The sequence below is a fragment of the Squalius cephalus genome (assembly GCF_949319135.1).
Source record: "Squalius cephalus genome assembly, chromosome: 17".
NCBI lineage: Eukaryota > Metazoa > Chordata > Actinopteri > Cypriniformes > Leuciscidae > Squalius > Squalius cephalus.
This window is the reverse complement of record NC_137138.1, coordinates 14,694,620-14,721,490: the sequence shown is the minus strand read 5'-3', so window position 1 is coordinate 14,721,490 and position 26,871 is coordinate 14,694,620. Positions and strand designations below refer to the sequence as shown.

Sequence of the window (26,871 nt, the reverse complement as noted above, 5' to 3'; positions counted from 1 at the left end):
TACAAATTCTGTCATAATAATCAGTTGAAGGTAGCCATTGACCTCTGAGCCATTGATTTTTCTCCTACTATGGACGTCAGTAGTTACCGTCATCTGTCTGGTTACCAACATTCTTTAAAATATCTTCTATTGTGTTCAAAATAACAAAGAAACTCACACAGGTTTGGAACAACTTGGGTTTGGAACAAATTTTTGGGTGAACTATCCCTTTAACAAAAATGTTTCTCAGACCTCATAATACTAAAGGTCAAGATAAAACCTGTTTAACTTCCAGATATCATATAGGGAACAAGATGAGCTGTTTCCTCTGAGCACAGTGACTAATTGGCCAAACATCAGTTTCACTACCCCATGTCTCTAACTCACATTACTTGTGGCTTTGCATTTCCGCCCAGTCATGAGGCCGTTGAAACTCATCAAAACACGAGTTCGCTCAGCTGCTTTTGTTTTTGACTTTTTTATTTATGAACAGCCACAGCTGATCACATCCTGAGCCGGAGGCATCAAATTACATTAAAATAGCATTTTTTCAACACACCTTTAAAAGGATAGTTCACTCAGAACTGAAAATTCTTTACTTACCCGCATGCTACACATGAAAACAAAAGATATTTTTAAACAAAATTGACTTTCATTGCACAGACAAAACAAAGCACTGGGATATTTTTTAGATTCACATTTTTTGTGTTCCACAGAAAAGTCATACAGGTTTGGAACGACGTAACGGTGAGTAAATGATGACAATATTTTCAGTTTTGAGTGAACTATCCCTTTATGCGATTACATATTTGACTGCGGTTTTACACTTGACTCGTGTGTCATAACTTTGTGTTTCCTCCAAATTGGATGAATCATGTTCTAGGATAGCAATGGGGTGGTGATGACACATTTGCTAAACAATGCAGGAGAACGTTCAGGCATGGACGTTCATGTTGTTGACACTCAAGTAGGCCTATTGCACAAAAGATGGTTAAAGAGCTAATCATCATGAAATCAGGAATGAACATGAGGAATGAAGGAATGAACTTAGTGGGCTTGCTGGGTATGAATATTTTCCAATGAATGTTGGCAACAATGACAACATTATAAAAAACAATAACAAACTAGCATGCTCTTTAAATGCAACTGAGTGCATAGTAACTGTCATATCACTATTGAACTAGTCATGGCTGAAATTTCAGCTATGGATGATAAAGATAAAAAAAATGTATCTGTATGGCCAGGGAAATTATGAAAATAAAACATTTACTCTTAAAAGAAAAAGTTCTATATAGAAACCTAGGGTTCTTGACTCAGTTTTAGAGTGCCAAAACACTCTATATAATGAGAAATGTCTTAAGATTGCATTATGCTTTCATGTTTAATGGGTTAATTAATTAATTTTTTTAGTGATAAAGTATGTTTTATTCATAAAATGTAATAAAAAATAAAAATTCATTCATTAAAACTAAATTCATAAAATGATGATTGGAACCCCTAAAAGGTATTTAGCACCTGACAGAACCCTTTAAGGTTCTATATAAAACCGTTTCCTCTAAGAGTGTACAATCATATAGTTGGATAGCAAAATTAACTTATTAACCTATTAACTTTTAAATGGGAAAATAATCCTCTTCCTGAATTAATTGCTGTTCATTTCAAACTATTCAGTATTTTGGCCTAAAATCATCTGTCACATGATCTAGACCAGTCAAATCCTTGAAAACCATGAACCGAACAATGCATACAAAGAAAAACCGCGCAGAGTCAGGCACAAGTGACAGTCTCTGAACTGACAGGACATTCTCAAGGGAGCATCTTCCCGTTGTACACACAGGAAATGGCTAAATGGGTTGAATACGCAGGGGTATGTATGTTTAATGAATGATTTGAAGAGAGAGAGCACATGACTCTTGGGTGGGACCAGTATAATGAGGTCGACCGTGTTGTATCCAATGACTCATGTTCCATACCCCAGGACTAAACCACTTCCTGTTTGCCACATGAGTACAAATGGTAGGCTACATGTGAAAAAGCATAGCTATAGCCTAATGCTCAGATTATAGCATCCTTCTCTCCATACTATAAAAATGAAATCAGCCTCAGTCCCAACCCGCTATCAATCCTCACACATAAACACACATCACAGATGTGGTGGTGAGTCTGACGTCAAGCGCTCGGCTCAAAGTGGCTGCTCCTCCCCTGGGCAGAGTCACCACATCATCCTTTTGCAGTTTCTTCATGTGCCATCGCTTCGTTGCTATGACAGCTATGATTTACCCATGGTCCCCCGTGATAACGCAGAGCACTACACACGTGCACTGAGCTGCCATGGCGACAGGCCACATGGCTTCACCAGGAATCGTCACCAACTCCTTTCCACTCTGAGACATTCAAATCTCTTTACATTGTCTAGAGCAAGGGGTTTTCAAACCTTTTGATATCACGGACCCCATTGCTAATTTTCATTTATACAAAGTTCTGTCATCTAGATTTGAGGGCTGATAGGTCCTTAACTCAAGCATGCAATCACGTCATTCTCTAGGGCACAGCTGTTTGGTTTCTGCTGTATCAGCAGCCATTGAGCTCGCTCTAAACCTTTAAATACTTTGTCACCATTTGCTATAGCAGTACAGTACATTTCAGAAACCCTCCACCTTCCCCAGCTCCACCTGTATAGATCTGCTACAGGTAATTCATGTATGCTAGGCTATATTGTGCAGCAGCAACATTTCTTACTTGCTCACAGCAGCGTCATGTATGTCTTGCCAGTAGCAAGTCCTGTACTTGCTCTGCAGCAGCAATAACCAACAGCAACAGATCTATTCCGCAAAGACCAAACACATCATACATTACCATGCCAAAGACTCAGAAAGTTGTCATGACAAAAATAAAGACCCTTTTGTTCTGTGCAAATTACTCTCTGGATAATATTACCTTGCTTATAAGGTGGTCTAGATGTGCTTCACATATCATTTAATTTTGAAACCTGTCTATGGTCTATATATTATCCAAACAAAACAACTGCTTTAAGAAGATATCTACACATTTGGACTTTATAGAACTGATGAAATGGACACAGCAGGAAAATATAAGATTTCACACTTTTTATAAATAAATGGCATATTAATAAATAGACTAGACTAAAATCACTTAGCAGTAAAAATTCTTTAACACTCCACAATTTGATTTAGAAAGTGTTAATGAATTGTTTTCCGTCACAAATGAATGCAAAGCCATGCACGTTCACAGCTTTGCTGGAGCAGAGGGGGGAAGGGAGGATGTGTCATATGATAACGTTAACACATCTATTGGATAGAGAACCTTCCTATCTATATGCTCAACTGAAGCAATGATGGCAAAGCACTATGCAAATACAGGCGTCTCATGAACAAGCTTGTGTTAAATCATGCAAATATTTTATATTCGAGATCCGGAGGAACTGAAAAACACAGCATGTTTTAAAATGCAAAACCATTCCTTCAAATCCACACATAGAGATGGAAGCAATAATTAAAATAAAAAAAGTAGGCCTATATGTTTAAGTTGTGTTAATTGGTTGTTGGGAATGTAACTTTGAATTCATTAAGAAAACTTTAGAATTAATGTGTTTTAAACATAAAACTAATACAAAATAAGTGCCATTAGGGCAGAATTTGCTTTCAAATAAAATCATATAAAGTGTTGTGTTTTTTGTTTGTTTAACAAATGTTTATTTCATTTTACAGATGACATCTGAAATAAGTAAACCCCACCAGAGGAAGCTCAGCATTTGAAGGCTTATCTTTACTGATAACCATGTTAACTAATTAACTAGGGGCTTTCTTAATCCCATGAGTCAATAAAGAACTCACCCACATGCCTCCATCAAAGCAGACAGGTTCCTAAAACCTCCTGTAGGGAAATGATAATCAATCAGATATAATTAACTCTTTACACATAGCAAGACCATAAAATATATCCAGTTATCAGAGGATTATCGTGAATAATATAGGACAGTGATCAGATTACAGTCCCTAATAGTAGGCCTACATTGATTTAATTAGGCTATAAAATAATTGAATATCAAGGTACTCAAAGTCTTAACATTTTTTGAAAAGCATACTTACCAACAACGGAAACCACACGATGTGTGTAAAAATAATCAAAAATAATCTCTCCTATATGATCTAGGCTATTCGACAAACAAACCGTATCAGTAGGCCTAGGCCTGTTACACAAAACTAGGTTGTGGATAAAAATGGATATGTGGATATGTTTTACTTACACGACATAAAATAAAACCTAAAACACTTTAATAGCCTATATTACAGTACAATATACAGTATCACACAGTTTGGAACAAATTTTTGAGACAGAATGTTCGCAGGGCGCGGTTGCTATGTCAATATACCTATATACAAAGAATAACTAACTGCCTCCTACCGCGCCGTTTTCAATATATAAACAAATGAGATGGGTCGCGAAGAGAATTATGGGAACACCCCTTTTTCAATAATTGCACTTTTAACTAATAAAAAAGCCTGAAAAAAGTATTTAAAAATATAATAGCCTATAATTTTCCCTTAAATTATGACAGTTCATTATGTGCTTCTTCTAAACGCATAATGTATATAATGTAATGTATAATCTATATAATGTAAATATTTTACAGTTAACTAATTAACAGATTGTATATGCTATTTTTATATTCTTGTTCAAATAAAACTGTGTACACAGTGAATTCGTGTTTACAAGCGCTTTATTTGGTCGTCGTTTTGCCGTGGGTGTATCATCCATGTTAATGGATCCTCTTTTCACATATTGTTTACTTTAGACCTTCTTCAAATTTAATTTCAGCAAACAGTTTCGTCATCTCAAAAGAAACATTCGCCGGCTGAATTCTGGTTTAGAAGGTGACGGCGGTCACCATCGATCGTCGCTGACTCTCATGAATGAGGAGCGCCTGTGAATGGAGCTCGTAGCAGACGTCATCTCCATTGTGACGTCGCGATCCTTTTATGGAGCGATCGTCTGAAGCCCATTCATAAAACGGAAAGAGAACTGCCTCTGGTAGTAAAGCTCTCAGGAGGGTAACACAACATTACACTGCGCACTGCCAACGTTGGATTTGACGTATTCTTTTCATTAAACCACAATTTGGCGGTGACCAGTCCCCATCGGAGGAGGAAAATGGTCACAATGGACGAACTTAGTGAAATGGATTGCAGCGTTTTGAAGAGGTTGATGAAGGACGACAGTGCGAAAAGTCTTCTTTTGGACTGCAGATCGTTCCTAGCGTTCAGCGCAGGTCACCTTCGCGGTGCCGTAAATATTCGCTGTAACACAATAGTTCGGAGGCGAGCGAAAGGCTCCGTCAGTTTGGACCAGATTCTGTCCGGTGACGACGAAGCGAGAGCCCGTCTGAAATCAGGGCTGTACTCCGCCGTGATCTTGTACGATGAGCGGACCTCCGATACAAACACTATGAGAGAAGACAGCACAATCACCCTCGTGCATAACGCTTTGTGCAGGGATACATATAGGACAGAAGTCTATCTGCTAAAAGGTAAATTCAAATCTACACTACACGGGAAAAAAATGATTGTGTTATTGTATTTCTTGATGCAACCGTATTATTTGAAATAAAGCTGCATGCTCTGAAATATCTGTTGTATAGATGTTTTGACAGTGGTTAAATCTAAGCATCATGTCTGCTCTAAGATAATGATGTAATGTAGGCTATTCCCTGCTGGAAAATCCAGCTTAAGATAGTAGCCTAGCTGTTTTTGGAACATGGTATAGCTGGTCTAAGCTGGTCCAGGCTGGTCATTTGCTGGCTGACCAGGTAACATGTTCCAACTTGACCACCTTTGACCATTTAGAAACCATTCAGCCCCCACATTCTGAAGAGAATATTCACACCTTGACAATAATTTCCACCTGTTCATAGACACAAACCAACTATTAAATATGCCTCACATTTTTTTAATAGAGATTCCTGCATTTTAAAAATGTATGCCGCTTTCAGTGTGTTAAATTGCGAGGCTTGATAATAATTTAAGACTGTCTATTTGTATTCAAAATGTTTTACGGCTTGCCTGAAAAGAGTGGGCCTAAATTAAAATGTCCGATTTTTTTTTTTTAGATTATCATGGTTAATAAATGTTACAAGTGATCAGTCACTTACTGCATTATCTTTGTGTTCTTGAAATGTGAAAATTGTGTTAAGGTGGTCTCTTAAGTGTAAATGACCTCAAAAAGTGTCTGACCTCAAAACAATAAAAAATATCCCATTCAAATACCAATTAAGGGCAAATAAAATTCATTCAAATGAAATGATTCAAGCTGGCCTGGCTAGTCCTAAAACCCCTTTAAACGGCCAACAGTTCAGCAGTTCATATTAGATATTTAAGCTGGATACAGTTTGGACAAATGCCTTAACATGTTTTTTTTTTCCTTCTTCACTTTATAGGAGGCTACGACAGATTTTCCACACAGTATCCCGATTACTGTTTGAAAACCAAAACACTGCCCGTATCCAGCCCTCAGTCCAGTGTGGAGACCAGCTGCACCTTCTGCGCAACTCCCCAGCATGACCAGGTAACTACATTAGCAGCGTTGGATACTTTGAGGTCAGCTAATGGGCAGCATTGTGTAACATTAAACGTCCTGTTGACTGCTGTCATCCGCTGCTCTTTCCGGCTGATATAGCAGTACTTTTGAGTGCGTTCGTCCGGCCTTCCTCTGAAACGGGGGTGTACTGTGTCAGACACTCCAGTACGCTTCAGTGTTGATTCCCACATCGATCACTTCCTGTCTCTACAGCTTGTTAAGCAGGCCACCAATGACATAACAGCGGGCCAAATCAATACGAATTTCCCGAATAAATAAACCGGACATTTTTAGAGTGACCTTTTTATAGCAAATGGAGGTGTAAGTGTAATCTGTTATAAATGCTTTTCATCATTTATTGAGAAGGGCCTGTAATTTGATGAATATAAGGACAAATTAATAAAACCATTTAGATTTTAATTAATACATGCATTTATTATTATTATTATTATTCAAATATATTAAATATGTAATATTATTAATTAAGTTGTTGTCCCTTTTCTATTACAGGGTGGGCCTGTGGAAATCCTCCCCTTTTTATTTCTTGGCAGTGCTCTCCATGCGTCTAAAAAGGACATGCTAGATCGTATGGGCATTTCTGCTCTATTGAATGTATCTTCAAACTGCCCCAACCATTTTGAAGGGGATTACCAGTACAAGTGTATCCCGGTGGAAGACAACCATAAGGAGGACATCAGCTCTTGGTTCATCGAAGCCATTGAATTTATAGGTATGATGATTTTTTTTTTTTTTTTTTTACTAAAAAATATAGCCTAATTTATTTTATGTATGCATGCATGTATGTAAATTGGGGTTTGGATGGTTAGGGTAGGTGTAACCGTTGGTCCGTAAATTAGTCTTGGTCGTTATAGGTCCTTTTAACTGAAAATGATATGCATTTAATCAGCAATTAACACGTTTATCTGCATTGCAGAGCTTTTGCAACAATAACACCCTCCTTTTTAGGCTAGCACCCATTACAATAGCTCAGCTTGGTGCATGTAGTATAAAGAAGCTTGAAGAATATGTTTGAATGTGTTTTGATATATAGATAAATGCAATGATTAAAATGAAAGGGCCACGTCAAAGGTGCAAAATACGGGAGGAATGCTGCGGTATGGGTGGGTCTTCCTTATAAAAGGGTTTCCGCAACTGAGTGAGGTTGGGGGGGGGGGGGTGTCCTGTATATCCAATTTCAGCTCAGCATCCTCTGCACTAAAGCTAGGCCCACAAGAAGGCTTGCCGCATTTGATCGCACCGTCCTAGGTGTGTGTGTGTGTGTGTGTGTGTGTGTGTGCTTGTATGTATGCGTCAGAGTGCAGAGCTTAGGGACCAGAGTCTGACTCATCCTCCATTCAGGGGTGCCTTGATACTGGAGTTACCTCAGATCTGGGTGTGTATGGCTGTGCAAAGGCATATATGCAGACAGTCAAGAAAGACATATGACTAATATTTTGATACCGAGGTTATTTTCTCTTTGTTCCATGCACGTCATTTTTTTGTTAATTGGCAGCTTATTAGTTATAGCAGGAGGTGTCTGTGTTTATGAGTGTGAATTCCACCCCAGACCATTTTGCCGGCGTGTTGAGTGTTTGTTGTCCAACTGTGACTATCAGCTTTTGGTGAATGTGTAAAAACCAGTTATACATGTATTCTAGAAATGCATTGTCCTTATTATTGGGTGTTTTGAGTGGTAATAATACACACAGATCATTGCGTATATCAAACTGTTAAACAAGTAACAGGGATATTATAGTTTTGAAAATGTTGTATTATTTTATGATTTCATTTTAGCGACGTTTTATTTTAGATTTAATTGTTCATTTATTTTATTTGTATCTTTTTTATAAATTACTAATCGTTTATATTTTATTGATTGGTTGTTTTACATGTCAATCAGAAACCCTCTTGTCTGATTGGATAGGCTTTTTGATTCTAGTGATGCACAGGAGATAATTAAATCCAGTGTTGACTGAAAAACACTTTACATTCTCACTCTACAGTGTAATAATAATAATTTGGTTGACCTTCATAGTCGGTCTAGTTTTCACTGTTCAATCTCCAGACATGTTTCAAGCACAAATTTCAAATTTTTTTTTTTTTTTTTTTTATCCAAGTAGTGATTGTGAGATTGCAGCCAGAACTGAATGTAATGAGACATAAAATATTTTGTTTTGAGCTCCATTCGAGGGATGCATGCAAAACCAAAAGTAACCCATGATCAGCATAGTTTGATTCCCAAAAACTTGAGTTGTCTGCGCCGGTTTATTTAATGAATAGCTAGTTCTAAAAGATTCACTTTTTCGAATCAGTCTGACTAATTGTTTGCTGAATGAACTCAAGTGAACCCTTCAGAGCGGGTTTCGAATCAACATATGCCTCATTGCTTTCAATGATATTTCAAAAAGTTGCGGGCGTCCGCTTCACTGCTTATGCGATAAGATGACTCATCTGAGCTTTATCTGTGCTTAACAAAACTCTCTGCTCTTTCCTCAGACTCTGTCAAAGATTCCAACGGCCGTGTTCTGGTGCACTGTCAGGCCGGCATCTCGCGGTCGGCCACTATCTGCCTGGCGTACCTGATGAAGAAGAAGCGGGTGCGTCTGGAAGAGGCCTTCGAGTTCGTGAAACAGCGGCGCAGTATCATCTCCCCCAACTTCAGCTTCATGGGTCAGCTCCTGCAGTTCGAGTCGCAGGTCCTGGCCACTTCCTGTTCTGTAGAGGCCGCCAGCCCTTCCGCCACTCTAGGCCCCAAGTCTTCCTCCACCCCCACGTCACCCTTCATCTTCAGCTTCCCCGTGTCAGTGGTGACGCACAGCCAGCCCAGCAGCCTCACGTACCTACAGAGTCCCATCACAACATCACCAAGCTGCTGATACACTGCTGTCTTTCATCAAGTTCGTTTAGCATTTGTCAGTGCCTTGTACAGAGAAGGTACACAAACACTTTTACTCACCTTTCCTTGGGACTGATCGCGAACGAGACATTCAAAGCATTTCAATCTGCAATACAGATCCGTTCCTGTCACAGAGCAGAGCAATAACCTGATTCTCCTTCCTCCCAGTCGCCACCAAAGCACTGTATGTTCTGTTTTCTTTTGTTATATTGTATGATCACGATTTTAAACGTCTGATTTTCTTTGCCAATTTGTACCGGGAATATCTTATGAATTATTTCTGCTGTATGCCTTACCAACAATGACTGTGGCGTTCTTCCGCATGGAATGTTCTCATTAATAGACATGATGATGCTGGGTTGTACACTGAACCTTTTTACACTGGAAGTTGGGAATGGGATTATTGGGAAGCCACTTTCCTATGAGTCAATTTGCTTTTTATTATTCCCCTCTGAGAAGCTCTGTGAGGGAAACTTGAAGAGTCCATATAGCAGATGGTATGTGTATGTGTGTTGGGACCTACTTCTTTTTTTATGAGATTGTGGGCACCTTTTATAGCACTTTTAAGTGATGCAAAATTTATTTGAGGTTTGTTTAGCAACCGGAATTGAAGTTTAACCGAGCATCATTTTTTTGGCATATTACATGCTGTTTGTCTGTCAATCACTGATGAGATGAATGCAATAATTTTTACTGTACTTGTGAAATGTTATTGTCTGAACGCTCATGGCAATAATCATTCAGAGGGTTAGGATTTTGGTTTTTTTTAACTCTACCATGTTCTGTTGTATTATATGTACATTTTATTTATCTCACGATTGTCATTGTTAAATATAAACTGTGTTCTCTAATGAAAGTGTGGCGTGATTTAATTGTATAGAAGAACAAAATCTACAGATCTACAAATCTGTAGGATCATATTTTGCTCTATAGCAGTAGGCCTGTAAGTAATATTGCAATAATTTTGTAAAATGAATAGAACATGAGCCATCTCATTATATCTTACATGAACTAAGAAAAGATATAAAAGAAGAGAGCGCGCTATTATGCAGGAGAAGTGATTTAGCTTTTATCTGATAAATGAGTGTAGAATTTTGAATAGGTTCAATAGAAGTTATTTTTTGAAGAGCCACAGCGCCCTCTAACGTGTGTTCTGTTAGCTGCATTCACGTCATGGTCAATTCTGACTCAATCCTTCCCACTTGTTTAACGAGAAGTTCGCTGGAAAACAAAACACTGGTGTGTTCCTTGATCATATTTTTCCGCTTAACCATCAGACACACTGTAGCTAAACTGTAAAACGTTTAAAGCAAAAAATAATAATGTCTCTCTGATAATATTTCATTAAATGTGATAAATTAGGTTGAAGCTGAAATGTACCATAGCAACAAATCACACAAACAGGGTTGCCACTTGCCAGCGTTTGACCAATGAATCTCCATATTCATTTAACGACCTTTCCAGTCATTTATGGCTGAATTGTGATTTTTAATTCAGACCGATTCACTAATGAATTATTCAGACAATTTTATGAAGACGTTCGAATGATTAACGTTAGTTCAAATGCTACTCTACAGAAAAGCGAATTGGATTGAATATTTCAAAGCAGAGCATAACTACAACTTGTATATTAGTAATTTTTTTCCATTTTAAAATTACCTGATATTTCCAGGTATTCCAGGACTTTCCATGAATGCAGCTGCACTGTTAGGCCTCTAAATATATCGTCATGTAACGTTAGGCCTAACTTACTTCACAAGGGTTCAGTAAAGTGTGGCTGCCAACTCTCACGCAGTCGACACTTTCCACACGCTCTCACACCACACAACCATTTTCTTACCCAGAGAAAAATCGCGAAGCAAAGAGGACACTGCCAGACAAGACAGAGCAGGTTACTTTTGATATGAAAAAAAAAATCTCAGCTTTCAGATTCTGTCAATTTTATTACGAAATTCAAACAACAAATACCGTTTTGGCGGTCGTAAATGTGACGTGACAGATCGCTCTAGCGCCTCCGTTCAAGCGGCACGTAAACCGATCTTACTCTTTACTACTAGTTAAACGCGAATGAACAAAAGCAGCTATTATATAGTACAACTTACCGAAATGTATGCCTCATACATAATATCGATCAATCAGTGTTATTCAACCACCGAAAGAGGTAAAAAAAAAAATAGTAATAATAAAAAAAAAAAAAAAAAAAACAACAACAGGAGACCAATTGTCTCATAACATTTAGCATACCTCAGGAAAGCCATTTAATGACCATAGCACGTTAGTTGCCTAGAAAAAAAAAATAGCTAGGAGAGGAGTGTTTAGCTAAATATGTGCATTAGGCTACATTACATATTTATTATATTTTTACTTATGTCAAAAGTAAAAGAAATTAACGCATTAGGCCTATATTTAATTTAATTTGTTATTTTTAACCTTTAATAATACCAGCTCATAGGGCTCTGTTTACAGTATTAGGTGAGTTTTTTTTTCTTGAGAAAAATTAACATCTACTGTACCTAATATTTATCCAAATGAGTCAATATTGAATCAAGATCGGAATCAAATCACAAGAATTGAAATCATGAAATTTGTGTCAAGCTATAATAAAAACAGTAGCCTACAAGTCATTGTACCATGTAAACATTAACATGTTGTCACTAAACTTTGTTAAAATTCTGTTAAGTGAACACATTTCTTGACCATCAATTACACTTATTGTGATGCACGTTTTTTTTACATCCCCCCCCCAATCCAATTGTACTGTAAAATAAAAAGTATTAAATAATAAAAATATGACCTAATATTATTTGATTTACTATACTATAATTGATAAGGAAACTGAATAAGGGTTCAGCAAGTGTGAAAAAAAGAGAGCAGACAGTATTTATGACATGTACTTTATTAAGACCATTTTACATGGTTGAGTGTTTGATTAATCCGCAGATGGCTTACGGTAGACAAGCCGTTTCTGATTAAATTTCACAGGAAGATGGAAATAAAATAAAAATACAGTTCAGAGAATTGAGAAATAGTTCAGGAGTTAATCTCCCATGTATTGGCTTGAGGGGAGCAGTGGCCATGTCTGTGCTCATACTACTAAGAGGAGAAGAAAGGTCTGCTCTCTCTATCTCTCTCTCTCTCTGGATTGAACACAGAGAGTCCAAGAGTAAGGCAGATGTCCTCCAGTACACATGTACAGAACAACAAACTACACCTGAGCAAAGCAACCAAACCATGAGACTTCCAGAGGTAGAGCCATGTCCTTCATTTCATTCTGTAACATGAATGCTGATATCAGTAGTGTGTAACAGTTAAAATGTTACGGACACCCTCGTAAAAGAGGGGACGTTTCTCTGACCCCAGAGAAACAGGACTGGAATGAACAAGATTTAGGAATTCCCGTGGTTGTGATCCAAAACAAGCCAAAAGCAAAAGGAACGACTTCCAAAGCGGAGTCACATGGTCGTCGAAAATATTGAAGAAAAGATCTGAAAGCAAAAATTCCCACTTCCTTTACAGTACTACAGTAATAAAACCCCACTCTGAATCAGTAAACAACATTAAAAGCTATACAAAGGCATTGTCCGTTACACAACCTGTACATTACTGGAATTTTTTTAACCTATGTCTTATTTTATTTTGAATAACTTAAGTCCTGCTTAAAAGTGCAAATTTTTTAAAAGATTCATTTTCCGATTATGCTATGACAATGGAATGGGACATTCTGACCAGTGTTCCTGTGCAAAGATATGTAAAAAATGTGTAAAAAAACCAAAACAAAACAAAAAATAATAATTTTGCTATTTTGTGGTCAAAGGCTTTTTGAATAGTTCTGGTCTCTGCAACAACATTCTTTTTGCTTTAAAACCCCTCTAAGGCTTTTTTTAAACAACAATGCATAAAGAAGAAGAAGAAAAAAAAAAAAGAGATTTTCTGGGTCTTTAGTGAACTTCAATAATGGAAAGGAGGATTGCTGAAATGTCAGATCCTTTGAGACGTGGTCTGTTATTGTGAATCATATTGATGAAAATAAAATGGGTAATTAATCACAGTACTAGTAAAACCGTTTCAAAGAAAGTAAGCTAATGCTTGAACAGTGTTAGATCACGTAAAATGACAGGGAAGAGGTCACTTGTTGTCTTTCACGGAGCAGTCCTTTCACTGAGCCCTGAAGCAACGCTGTGGCCTATGTCCTGACCTTTGACCTGAAGAGGAGGTCCAGGACACAGCCAGCCAAGGCAACTCTTTCTTGTAAACACTCACGAGGACAGAAATGGAGCATAACTGCAAATTAAAGAGGCAGTGCAGAGGCTTACGGGTGAGTGAACATGAGGAGGCGTCTGTGGATGTGTGTGAAATGTCTGGGTAACAGTCTGAGTGTTTTGCAGGGCCGCTGATCTGGGACCCGCGTAGACTATGACTTCTGCTCCGCCGCTGCTGGGGAAGGAGGTGTGCTGTCTGGCTTGATGATCTGGTATGTGATGAGGTACTCTGGGTAGGCCTGCAAAAACACAAAAATAGGAAACAAACTGAATATCTACTACCTTAAATATTTGTTTTAATGTAGTGCGTTTGTATTTTCAGTTGTTAAATATCTGAGCCCTCTCACCTGTTCTCCTCGGTAGATGACATATTCGGCGTAGGCTAGGCCGTTGACGCTGGGTCGGCCGATGACGGAATGGTGCCCTGGAGGAGCGTGGGCCATCTTCATGGCACTGAATTGCAAGAAGGATTTACCCAAAGTCACCCGGCAAAACAGCATCTGCCTGCAAACAGCACAATTATATTTGCAATAAATAAAACTATAACATTTTGTTTTAATGAAATCATAATAATAATAATAATATAAAATAATAATTTTGTAAATTATAATTATTACAGTATAATTCATCAATAATTTAAATTAAAAACAGCATTTGAAAAAAAATCTAATATAATTAATACAATTATTGAAAAAAAATAATTTACAATATACTATAATAATTTAAATAATATATATACCAAAGCTCAAAGGTTTACAAATTTATATATTTATATATATATATATATATATATATATATATATATATATATATATATATATATATATATATATATATATATATATGTGTGTGTGCACACAAACTTTGGAAACCTTTGAGCTTTCTGCACACTGAATAAGACATGTATCAAAGCTTATGTGTAAATAAATGATTACATAGTAGTACCCTACATCCATGGATAGTTTTAGATTAATTCATTTTAGTAATTAGAATTTTAATCAGTGTTCATGATTGTGATTATATACAATGTCTGATTTTCTTTACACTTTTGTACAATAAACACTTGTACTAAACCTGTTGAGAAGCACTGGATTATAGGATAGACAGCACCATCAGCTGGTCATTTAGGGTAAGTACTACTGTTTTATCATTGATAAAACAACAAATCATATTGAGAGCTAATCTAGGATCTTTCGCAACAAACTTCCGTATTCTGTAAAACAGGTTTCATTGCTTCCAGTTCAGGTCATTTGTAAGTGCTTTGTAAAATATAGAGCCGTTTTACTCAAGATACCTTCAAAGGAGCCAGCAAAAATGAACATAACCGATGTCTATCGCATATACAGATTAATTTCTAAAAAAAAAAAAAAAATTCTTCTCCCTAACATCCAGATATTAAGATCAAATAAAATGCCAACGATAAAAAAAGTTATTTTAGTTACTAGCTAGTTACTAGCTAGCTGATAACCTTAAAAGCCCATGGATATCGCCATCAGACTCAAAAAAGGGGAAGAATCAGATGTGTATGTACCTGTGACAGATGTAACAGGAGCGGTCTTTATGTGTGGGGCAGCCCGTCCCTCCTCCGATGCCGTACACATACTGGTTGCTTTTCGAGGAGTTCTCTGCAAAGTAGATCCCTGCCCCAAACATCCCCCCTATGTAGGCGTGCCTCTCATCAAACCCTTTATGGATGATGGCGTTGATGAATGGTGACCCTTGTAGATGAAGAAAAAGGAAGTTGATTATTCTTATGTAAAAACTGGAAAGCTGAGATAACATTGTTTGATAGAAGCTTTTGAGTCTGATATGGGAGAGAAAGGTTCTTTTGTAGCTTGAACTTTCCCAAATAGCTTTTTAAAACAGGCCATTCATCTCGTGACCGTGAGCTGGAACAGTACCGTGAAAGAGCATGCGCTCGTTGTGGTGGTTGTGGTTCTCGTCTGCGATCTCCTTCTGCCTGTGTGAGTATCGCTCCCTCAGCTTCTTGTTCACCACCTTCTGAATCTGTACCAACATTGTCCAAAGTTGACATCGTTGCTTAGATGTTCATCAAACATTTGAACCATACACTAACTAATCAAACGCATCTAGAATGAATAGAAAAAAAAATGGAAAAATGCACACTCACCTTCAGGATGTTGTACCTGCTGAAGACACCCCCCGCATTGCCACCATCCCTGTGCTCTCTGATCGTACTTTGTAGCTGTAAACAAAAACATAATTATTGGTTACATGCTATGTTACATAAAAACAACTATTCAAGACCACGCAGCCCTTCAATAGGGTAAAATAAAATGTTAAATAATGTTATATGAGAGCTAACTAACTTAGCTTAAGTCACTTAAGGCTAAATATGGTATCTAAGATTAAATTAATAGCTCACACACTAAAATAAAAAAAAATAAAAAAAATAACATAAGACCACAAATGAGTTCTATTATACCATAAACAGGTTGTAAATTAACACAAAATAAAAAAAGCAATAAAAAAATAAGTCTACAAATAAGTTTAATAACTATAAATAACTATAAAATACACAAAATTAATCAAATAAAATACACTAAAATAAAATAAATAAATAAAATCAGTTTTTTATCACACCAAAGAAAAATAAAAGAAGATTACAATAGGTTATGACTATTAAAAAGTTACTTATCACACACTAAAATAAAAAAGACTAACTAGTCGCACACTAAAATAATAAAAAAATAGGACTACAAGCAAGTTATATAAGACTATATATATATATATGTAATAACTTTTACTGCAAAGTAAAATTGATAAAACAAGACGACAAATAGTTTATATACTGTAAGACTATAAATAAGTTGTAACTTGTTGCACACTAACACCATTAAAACCATATTCATCACAAAAAAACTTTAGTTGTTGAAGGTTGTTAATGCATGTTTAATTGCATATCACCATAAAATAAATACACACATAAATAAAGCCTAAAAATATCAGCATAATTAGTACAAGAACTATCCATTTTATAATCTGGAATATTATTTCACATGCTTTGGAAGGAAAAGGCTCCTAGATCTGCTGATTTGGAGTGCACTCTCACCTCCTCCTCTACTGACTGAAACTCTTTGTCATCAGGTGCCAGGTCGATCAGCACCGTGCCTTGACTCGCACAGTGGAATGTCAGGTATGGGTTGGCACCTGTTAGGAAGCACACCAACACATAAAACTATAAGTTACATCAGTGCACCGTGGTTTGCTTAGTCATGAACAGATGGTGTTTAAGAGAGAAGCTGGAGCTAAATGCTTCTGAGCTGACCTTGTTGACCGCCCAGCAGCCTCTCAATGCCTTTGATGAGTTTGTGTCTGTGCCCGTATGCATTGATCCCGATCTCCTTGAGCTCCTCGTGCCCCATGTCAGCCAGAACATCGAGCGAAATCTAATACAACAAGTGAACACCAATCAGATCAAGGAAAACTAAAGTAGTCTGCAGGCACAACCAATCACATGAAGTTGCAATTAAAAGCTTTCCTGTAGCTCAAACAGTAGAGAGTTGGTGCTTGCAACGTCAAGGTAATGGGTTCGATTCACAGGGAACGCAAGACCTGATAAGAATGGAAATGTGTACCTTGAAATGCAATGCAAGTCGCTTTGGATAAAAGCGTCTGCCAAATGCATAGATGTAAATGTAAATTAAAAATGCCATTAAGCATCTCATTTCAAGTCCAATTTCGACTGCATCAAAAACAGCCAACAGTGCAATTTTTCATTTTCTCAGCGTGTTGGTATGTGAAACTTCCTCCTACTGAGATGATAAACTCTTAGAGCCGCAGGAGGCTTGGATGGATAGTATCGCGTGTGACTCATAACACAAAGAATGATTATTGCTGAATATGCCTCCTACATGGTACAAAGCAGACAAAAGCAAACACGCAGATGGCGATTTGGGCATGCTAGACTGAGGCAGGGAGCCGTTGAGTCAGCGTGTATCTTACAGAGAGCATTAAGGTTTAATCACACTGGACTAAGCATGTGAAATTATATCAGATTTCAATGAATATGCCCAAACTGATATATATTTTGAGCATAAGAGACTTCTTTCAAAAATATACAAAAAATCATACTTTTGAACAGCATTGTATGAATGGAAGTGAATGAGCCCTCATCACCCTTGACTCAGCCTCAGCCTGTGTAATCTCAAACTCTCACACTCTCAATTCCAATGGCCCACTTATTGGCAATGCATCACATCTATGATAGCTCTGTCAAAAGCCATTAGCCCAGGAGCTGCCAACTGCCCTCTCTCTCTCTCTCTCTCTCTCTCTCTCAGGAAGCACTGTGCACTTCAATCGATAGGACTCGCAGGACTGGCCATTATAGCAGTGAAGGTGTGATGGTCACAGCTGGAAAGATTCCATTTTTCTTTAATTCTTTTGGTGAAGTTTTCATTTGTGCCAAAGCTGAAAAAGAACTGCAGCAGATTTACTACAGACTACTGCGAAACCTTCAAAAACCAACTAGCCGACTTAATCAAGGACGATAACTATAAAAAATAACTATAACTAGAAAGTTTTAATCATCATTTTAACTCTATGAGAATAGGGAAGTCCACATCACAACTATATATATATACACAACAGCTGATAAACGACAAAAACATTGATAGCCAATAAAAATGTTCCTGACTTTGTAGAGTTTAAGCATTTAAAGTAGCAGACAACTGCAGCCAGCGCTTATAACAAAAATAACTTTATCATGCTTGGGTGTGAACTTGAATATATTTACAGTTATAGTTATCCTTGTTGGTGTTAGTAGACAAGTTATGAAATGAGTTATGAACATTTCACGAGTTATGAAAATTATGTGATCTAGGACCTTTATTCAGTGCAGGCCACTGTAAAGACTGCAAGTCTATCCCTCAGCCTTGTTTTCATCCGTGTTAAATTCAATATGGCGTCTACCCTGATTAAGGTCTATGGTTTTTAACCTGGTTTTGTTTCGGTCCCTGATTGGATGAGTTTATTAGGTGGTGTTCATGGTGGGATGCTCAAAAAACCCAACCAAGAGTGGTGCTTTTAAACAGGTGAATTTGAAGACACAGCTGTCCAAAATGGTTTTACCATGCAAACTAATAATCAAAAAGTAAAGTATTAAAAGTAAAACATTAGAACATAAGAATGAACTAGACAACCTCACTAATTAATTTATCAAATGTAGGACTAGTCAACTGGTCAACCAGCATGACGCATCTCTATTCAAAGGGAAGTGGAAATGCAGCAGACATACAGAAGACATCTAAAAATGACAAATATTTGCATGCTGCCCTTCTGACGGCTCTAGTAAAGTGAGGAGACAGCTCTAAACTGTGCCGAGGCTTAAATCAGATGCATCTAATGACGGCATTGGTGCGCGTATGAGATCTGAGAGCGTGTCCTCAATCTCATTTGCACTCAAGTCTGTCGCACCGTCTCTGCAAAACTGTTGCCTCTTCATGCTCCATCTCCCATAAGCACAGCGAGGCAGAATAAGATGGAGAGCGAGCAGACGAGTGAGTCACTGTGAGACAGATGAATGCGTCTTACTAAAGCCACAATCAGAACTGATTTCAGCCCCTCACATCAAGCGCTCTTCCCAGCTGGTGGCCGCCAAGACCATTTCTGTTCATCTATGTGCAAATGAGTGGCGGGTCTGGCACAGCGTGCCAATCGCGTCCCACGGCTCACCCTCACTGAGTCGAAGCCGAGAAGAAGAAAAGCCAGAGGAACAACAGTCCTGAGATCAGTGTGAGGGAGCGGCACAACTGTATTAATCAAAAGAAGAGGCGTAGAGGTCAGACCCATCACCCAGGATCTCTCTCACAACTATAAAGATCGGGAGACGCTAGTAATCTCACAGCTTCCGGCTGAAGAGGAGATGACTGGAAATTATAAAGCCAAGGTGCTGAGAGAGAGTATATTGAAAGGAGATAATACGAGGCCACAGATGTCATCGCATTTACATAACTTTGACGAGAAGAGCCTAGGGTTCTCTTCAGGAAACAACAGCAGGCCTCTCTACATGGGACAGCTGGCAATTTAATGTGTGGAGTGGAACTGATGAGATTGAGATGACTGAAATTGATTTGATCCTAGGAAGTGACCTTACCTGTTCCCGCTCAAAAATATCCCGCAAATGCTCCAAACACAAACTCTTCAGGAACTGATTGATGTTCATATCCAGAATTGTAACTATAGAGAAAAACAAAAACATCTCATAGAAACATTTAGGGCTTAATTACATTTAGGTTTAGGGTTAACTAACAATTACACATATATATACATATATATATATATATATATATATATATATATACATACATACATACATATATATATATATATATATATATATATATTTATCTTGGTTAATTGATTAATACCTATACCTTGTTATATCATTTGGTTATTACAGTTTTGTGAAAATCATCCTTTAATCTGATAGTTTACTTTGCTGGATATAGCAAATGATGACAAAATTAACGTATTAAACAAGATAAATGATGTACGCTTAATTTCGCAATAAGTAAGCGATTAATCACAATTAAAAAATTTGGTAGCACTTTATTTTATAGTCCTGTTCCACATGTACAAGCTATGTACCAATTATAGTTATTACAATTACTGGGTAATAACTAGGCACTAACCCTGAACCTAACCTATACTTAGCCTAAACCTAACCTTAACCCATGTAGTTACCTTTTATTAACCAGTACTTTCACTTACACATAAGTGCACTTAATGTAAAATAAAATCTATTGACAGCACTAATATATATATATATATATATATATATATATATATATATATATATATATATATATATATATATATATATATATATATATATATATATACATATATATATATATAAAATTTATTTTTTCTCTGTGATCACAGAATCAGCTACTGGCAGTATTATATATTACTCCACCATGTAGTATTATTATTATTATTACAAACAAACATTTCACAACATATTTCACTAAGTTTTAACTGCTAACAGGTAGAAAGTTCTGCCCAGATAATCTTATTATAATTTCTGTTATTTTTTTTAATTATTATTATTTTTTAATAAATGTAAAACTAAGAGACTCTTGCTTATAATCCCATTACAGTTATTGTTCTTATCAAATATTATTACTTTTGTTAGCATTTCAACTTATATATAGCATCATTTCTTAATTTTAAACTGAAATTTTATATTATCCAACAACAAATGTTTTATTTTATTTATTTTTATCAAACATTAATTAGTTGCAGACCTACACATGATCTACTTACTTTCTCCCTCCTTCCTCTCTGATCCAGTAGCCCCATCAGCGGGGCCTGAGGCTCCAGGTACAGCCAGCTCTGCCAGGGGCCCGGCCAGATTGTCTATGCTGCTGGCGGCGGACAGGCAGGAAGGTGTGGATGCTGGAGAGATGACAGAGGCACTGACCACCGTAGCCTGGGGCTTGAAACAACTAGGCAGCGCTTCAGGGGGCATGGCATCAATCAGCAGCGCCCGGATATCATCAGCCTGGAGATCAGAGGGAAAAAACTCCATAAGAAATCTGTGTCTGATCAGTTTTAAATACAACTAAAATCATCTAATACTCATGTTACAGTAGCATGCCACATGGGCGCGGGGATAAATTAGACGGTAGTTGTAGCATAGCATTAGTTTGGCTTCTTGGTCTAGAATTGGACAATAAAAGATGAGAACAGCTGTGTCATTAGCACCTGGCATGAGCACAGCCACAAGAGCCCAATTAGTAAAGGTTATGGTAGATTTACCATTTGCTTCGCACAAGCCTGAACACAGGGGATATGGGTTTAAACACCTCAGCTCATGTGTTTAGAAGATAAATGTCCCAATTTCTCAGGATAGTCTATGCCACCTGAACCATATGAGATCTTACAGCCAGAACAAATAGTCCTACAGAGCATGAAACTTTTATAGATGTTGGGTTTAAACTGGCCTATGTTTTGACATGCAAATCTGTAGCTCTGTTTAATGAATGGCAATTTATAAATATGTGCTTTGATGTCCATGTGAAAGATATCTTCTAAAGACATTACCGTCGCTAAGTCCAGCGGCGTCTGTCCCTCCTGGTTCTTCATGGTGGGGTCGGCCCCATGAGCCAGCAGAAGAGCGCAGAGCTGCGTACGGCCCTTCTGTGCAGCCTCGTGGAGGGGCGTGAAGGCCCATTTATCAGTGGCATTTACACAGGTGTTGAATTTGATCAGCAGGGCCGCAATATCCACATGCTGGAAGGGAAGACAGAGGCTTATTAACAAAATGAATGTACAATATACAATCTTTAAAGCCTTTATGTTAATTTAAAAAAAAATTAAGCATAGACCTTTCTATAGAAGATCTGTTTGGTGTAAAAGTTTGCCTGGTTTTAGACTTCATGTACTGGATTGTCACCAAGTTATATTTTTAAAGTGGTCCATACCACTCTTCTAAAGCTTTGCGTAAACAACAAACCAAAATGTAAACTGTCATCGATTTAAAATATAGACATCCTCCCTAGCTCTACTTGGCAAGTGAATGAGAAAAGTAGCTACCGGTATGTTCCATTTGAGAATCAAACTACTCTTTTGAGTGAATCAATTGATTCAAAACAATCATATGATTTACTCAAAATAATCAAAGAATCCTTTTTTTATAAATCAGACAATAAAATCAGTATAAAATGATTTGTTCATGAATTAGACAAACAATTTTCGTGTTCAAATCATTTCGTGATCAGGTGGTAGCGGTTAATAGCTGACTGGAGGATAACATTTTTCATACAAAGATCTTTTTCATACCAGCATTTTTTTTTTTTAAAGACCACCAGTGCCAACATTTTTTTTAATCATTTTCACAAATTATCACTTTCATGGCCCCAAGAATATTTTGTTGTATGAATATCTGAACATACAACATATATAAAAAATGCATTCTTCTTTTTTTTATCAACACTTTAATGTGGGTAAGTTTTATTTTAAAAAATGCGCAACATTTTGAACAAAAAGCAAGTTTTTGTTAAAGACTGCATCCGGATTGGATTCAGAATGATGGATTTTCAAAACAAAAAACACAGATCCAGTAGATTGAGTCCATCAACCCCCCCAAAGCTTCACAGTCCTATAGCTCATACTGAGTCAACATTTCATTCGGTAACGTTAGGCAGTTTTGATTTATATGCTGTTTAATGTTTGAAGATCACGTTAGCTTACAAGTGTGCAAGCAATGCATCTATCGCTGGTTTCTGATCCTTCACCTGTGTTTTAGATCCGGAGATTCTGTACTCTTTCAGAAGATGCGTAATAGCGCTCACTACTGTATAACAATGAAAACATGGATTCCTGGAAAATTCTGTCAATGGTGGGGAAAGAGTTGAATACTATTAGATTTACATTTTGAATTGGTCTTATTAAAAAAAAAAAAAAATTTGTTTTAATTTTAGTAATTTGTATGTGCTTTTGTTATTTTTATTACTCTTTTTTATTATATATTATATTTCTAAAAAGCTTTCATTTATTTTCAGTTAGTTTTATTCCAGTTTTAGTTTTATTTCAGTTAGTAATATTAGCACTTCCGCTTTAACTTATTATCTAATATTTTACTTTACATATTTCAATTAACTATTTTGTTTTTAAATACTTTTAGTTGTAGTTAACAATAACAACACTGAGGTTGACACCATGAGGATGACTAAATAATTGTAATTTTTTGGTGGACTATCCCTTTAAATGGCATATGAGAAACATTCTCACTACCAATGGAAAGCACAGAACAAAACATGCTTGGGTTTTGGCCAACTCAAGAGTTGTGGTTTGCAGTGTGTGTGGCTGAGCTTGTCCTGAGCCGCCCTCCCATCAGCAGCAGTGACTGTATGGAACTGCGATCAGCTGCCTGTGTTTGCCGAGCGCTGACAGCCTCTACACAAACAGGCTGCATATGAACAGAGGGAGGCGCACTCAAGGTCAGCCAGCATTGGCCGGCCGCCAGCTCTCCTCTAGCCAATCAGAAAAGCTTGGGCCACCTGCCACTCCGGTTGCAGCCAATCAGAATCTCCCCGCTCCAGTCACAGAGGTCCTGTTTCTTGGACAGCAGCGTATACGAGTGTGGTCGAGGGCCGGAGTCAGGCTAGTTCTGATCCAGCATGTTTATGTAACCGCAATCTGCTCCCATCCATCTGCATGGTTTAATCACATCCCTGTATACCTCCACAGGGCAAATACCTTCAACTACCACCACCTAAAATGAGTTTCTCTGAATTCGCTTGATTTGATTTCCAGAAATCACGTATTAGAAGAGTTCTGTGCAGTGTGGATTAAGGCTCGCAAATGGCATCATCTCAGCATCTGGGTTGTTCGCGAGTGGAAATGCAACTGAAACCACCTGAAAGAATCAGGAGCCGCAGTGACTCATTAAAAGTGCATAAGCCAAGGTTCTGTTGGCAGAGCAAACACAGATGTCCAAACACATTTTGCATACAGCCACACACTGATTTTCTCAGTCACAGGAAGTGAAAACAAAGTGCTATATCAGAGCACAGAGGGGTTCAGGTGTAGCTTTGCACTTGTTCTGAGAGGGGAAAAGCCCTTGTGTTTAGTTTTCAGGAGCACATGCATGGATTATTCAGCATCTACATCTGTTTGTGTGTATCTGAGGTACCCACAGCACAGTTTCCTGCCAGACCTGGCATGACCGGAGGCACGACATGTGTCGGCTTAACAGATGGCTGTATGTAGTCCCAGTCTCACTGAAATACTCCTCTTTTTAATCAGCAATTGCACTCACCCCGTACGAGGCTGCGTTGTGGAGGGGGATAAGGCCACCTTTGTCCTGCGCGTTGACATCCGCCCCATGCTCAAGTAAATACTCCGCTACCTCCAGATTGTTATAGCCAGCTGTGGAGAAAAAGATGCAAAGAAATGTAAATCCATCTGCCCATGAACCATCTGTTATCATCAAACTCAAGTCACCAATCCATATCACATGTATGGATAGTGTGTATAGAGTATAGTATATAGAGTGTTTTTGAAACTTTGACACTTGAAAACTTTTTTTCCCACTGTGTTTTATATTGAGTACGTCCTTTAATAATGGCCATAAATTATAAAGTGGTTGAGAGGAGTGTGCCATTGAGAATTATTACAAACCTGAACACCGTGAAATCAAATTTACATGAGGATGAAGATCACATTTACATCTAAATGATAATTAATCTACATGGACCCAAACCCCAAATTGTAGCTAAAGTGCTTAAATCATCTGTTTTCAGTCAGATTTACTGAATTGAAAGTCACTGCGTGGAACGTGCATTAAAGGAGAACTCCAGTCAATTTTAACATTGAGCTCATTTTTTTGTAAATTTGGAGTGCTGTCAGTACAGAGAACAACGACAAAAATCGGTGTTGCCTACACCGTGTTATCCTCTTTTTAAAATTTGCACCCTGTTGACTTAAATGGGGCAAGTTTTAAACCTGCTTTTAGCCTCTTAACATCCTCGATGTGTCATTACAAGTGCACAGCCATGTGAGTGATTCCTTCAGAGTCAACACACGGTGAACCTGACTGCAGTAGATGTGAAAGATATGAATAAAAATGATGTTATTTAAGCCAGCGCACATACCTGTATTTACATCCTGTTTGCGGTTGAAGTCCACAGTAGTCGATTGTCGAGTTCACGCGCATAGGTTTAGTACGTACGATCATGCGCCCGAACTCGACAATCGACTACTGTGGACTTCAACCGAAAACAGGATGTAAATACAGGTATGAGCGCTGGCTGAAATAACATCATTTTTATTCATATCTTTCACATCTACTGCAGTCAGATTCACCCGTGTTCACTCTGAAGGAATCACTCACATGACCTGTGCACTTGTAATGACACATCAAGGATGTTAAGAGGCTAAAGGCAGGTTTAAAACTTGCCCCATTGAAGTCAACAGGGTGCAAATTTTTAAAAGAGGATAACTCGGTGTAGGCAACACCGATTTTTGTCATTGTTCTCTGTACTGACAGCACTCCAAATTTACAAAAAAATGAGCTCAATGTTAAAATTGACCGGAGTTCTCCTTTAAGCCCACCAGGCATGTTTTTTTAAACAAATAGTTTAGTAGTTTGCTCCAGTATTTTTTGTTGCTTCATTACAACCTGCTTTTTATTCTGTGGGTAAAAAGGTTTATAATGCATTATCAACACATTTTCCACAGAGTTCAGTGGTAGAAAATGTTCAGAATCTTAACTTCACTAGGTTGTTTATCACATATCACAATGTAATTGTTTTTAAAATCTTCACACACCAGTGTTGTTATTGATGATTAAAACAAACCTTTAATATATTAAAAATAATTTTCATTAATTGAAAAAAAAAAAAAAAATAGATGAAAAACAAACTTAATTTTTTTTTTTTTTTTAGAAATGTTGCCTTAGCAACTAACTGAAATATTTTACTAAGTAATAAAATGACTAAAACTAGAGCTAACTAGAAATATAAAAAAGAAATAAAAATGACAAAAGCACAAAATTACTAAAACTTGAATAAAAAATTACGAAATCTAAAATGGAAATATAAAAATATAAGCTAATTCAAAATATTAATAAATATTATAATAGTATATAAGTACTAACATTGAAATTACAATAAGGCAAAATAGAAATATTAAAAATATAAAAATGACAAAAGCACATAGCAAAATGACTAAAATTAAAACAAATTAATAGCTATGAAAATGCAAAATATGAGTAAATATTATAATAGTATATAAATAACACTATTCCAGCCCATACTCATAGATCATAGTTTTTCCCCTCCTCAGACTTCTAGCCAATTTATTAATGGTTTTCCCAAATTCAGATTGTTTGTCTTGGGTGATATCTCATTGCCACAGCCTCTACACAGGTCTACTGGAATTCCCACCATCACCATCTCAGTGAAATTTCATCTATTCCTATCTTCAAAACTCAATTAAACTCAATTAATTAAACTCTCTTTAGGCAGTGTTATTGGAATCTTTATGCGCTGACTCCTTCTGATAGCAATTATATTTATTAGTCGGTGCAAAGTGGAGATAGAGTGTTTTCTGTCGCTGCAGATAAGCTAGAAGACTCAATCTGGCAGCCAACCTTTGGCACTGAACAAGTTG

The 26,871-nt window shown here is 37.2% G+C and overlaps 3 protein-coding genes across 7 annotated transcripts in view; 1 reads left to right on the top strand and 2 right to left on the bottom strand.

Moving 5' to 3' along the window:
• LOC307144688 (5-hydroxytryptamine receptor 4) overlaps positions 1-3,876 on the bottom strand; it is a 77,089-nt gene extending 73,213 nt beyond the window's left edge. Inside the window, exons 1-2 of one of the 2 annotated variants that reach the window (XM_079847252.1) lie at positions 3,834-3,876; positions 2,719-2,801 (exon numbers count right to left, since the gene is read on the bottom strand). The gene's annotated coding sequence lies outside the window, so the exon portion shown is untranslated. Of the gene's footprint in view, positions 1-2,718; positions 2,805-3,833 lie in introns of those variants that run through there. The other variant, XM_079847251.1, reaches the window with a different exon arrangement.
• A 38-nt stretch (positions 3,877-3,914) lies between these two features.
• dusp4 (dual specificity phosphatase 4) lies at positions 3,915-9,771 on the top strand. Its single transcript, XM_079847249.1, has 4 exons — positions 3,915-5,527; positions 6,434-6,561; positions 7,084-7,303; positions 9,070-9,771. The coding sequence occupies exons 1-4, from the start codon at positions 5,152-5,154 to the stop codon at positions 9,447-9,449; spliced, it is 1,104 nt and encodes a 367-aa protein (XP_079703375.1). The 5' UTR covers positions 3,915-5,151; the 3' UTR covers positions 9,450-9,771.
• A 3,850-nt stretch (positions 9,772-13,621) lies between these two features.
• tnksa (tankyrase, TRF1-interacting ankyrin-related ADP-ribose polymerase a) overlaps positions 13,622-26,871 on the bottom strand; it is a 99,653-nt gene continuing 86,403 nt past the window's right edge. For all 4 annotated transcript variants that reach the window (XM_079847747.1, XM_079847748.1, XM_079847749.1 and 1 more), the window contains 11 exons: positions 24,518-24,627; positions 21,799-21,987; positions 21,019-21,256; positions 19,844-19,926; positions 17,018-17,138; positions 16,802-16,899; positions 15,860-15,934; positions 15,630-15,735; positions 15,260-15,446; positions 14,076-14,232; positions 13,622-13,967 (listed from right to left, as the gene is read on the bottom strand). In XM_079847747.1, coding sequence (XP_079703873.1) covers positions 13,881-13,967; positions 14,076-14,232; positions 15,260-15,446; positions 15,630-15,735; positions 15,860-15,934; positions 16,802-16,899; positions 17,018-17,138; positions 19,844-19,926; positions 21,019-21,256; positions 21,799-21,987; positions 24,518-24,627 — 1,451 coding nt within the window. In that variant the 3' untranslated portion in view covers positions 13,622-13,880. The remainder of the gene's footprint in view (positions 13,968-14,075; positions 14,233-15,259; positions 15,447-15,629; positions 15,736-15,859; positions 15,935-16,801; positions 16,900-17,017; positions 17,139-19,843; positions 19,927-21,018; positions 21,257-21,798; positions 21,988-24,517; positions 24,628-26,871) is intronic.

Coding starts and splice junctions, on each gene's coding strand:
- dusp4 (XM_079847249.1), top strand. CDS start 5,152: ATGGTCACAATGGACGAACTTAGTGAAATGGATTGCAGCGTTTTGAAG. Junction 6,562..7,083: donor CAACTCCCCAGCATGACCAG/GTAACTACATTA, acceptor TTTCTATTACAG/GGTGGGCCTGTGGAAATCCT. Junction 7,304..9,069: donor CGAAGCCATTGAATTTATAG/GTATGATGATTT, acceptor CTCTTTCCTCAG/ACTCTGTCAAAGATTCCAAC.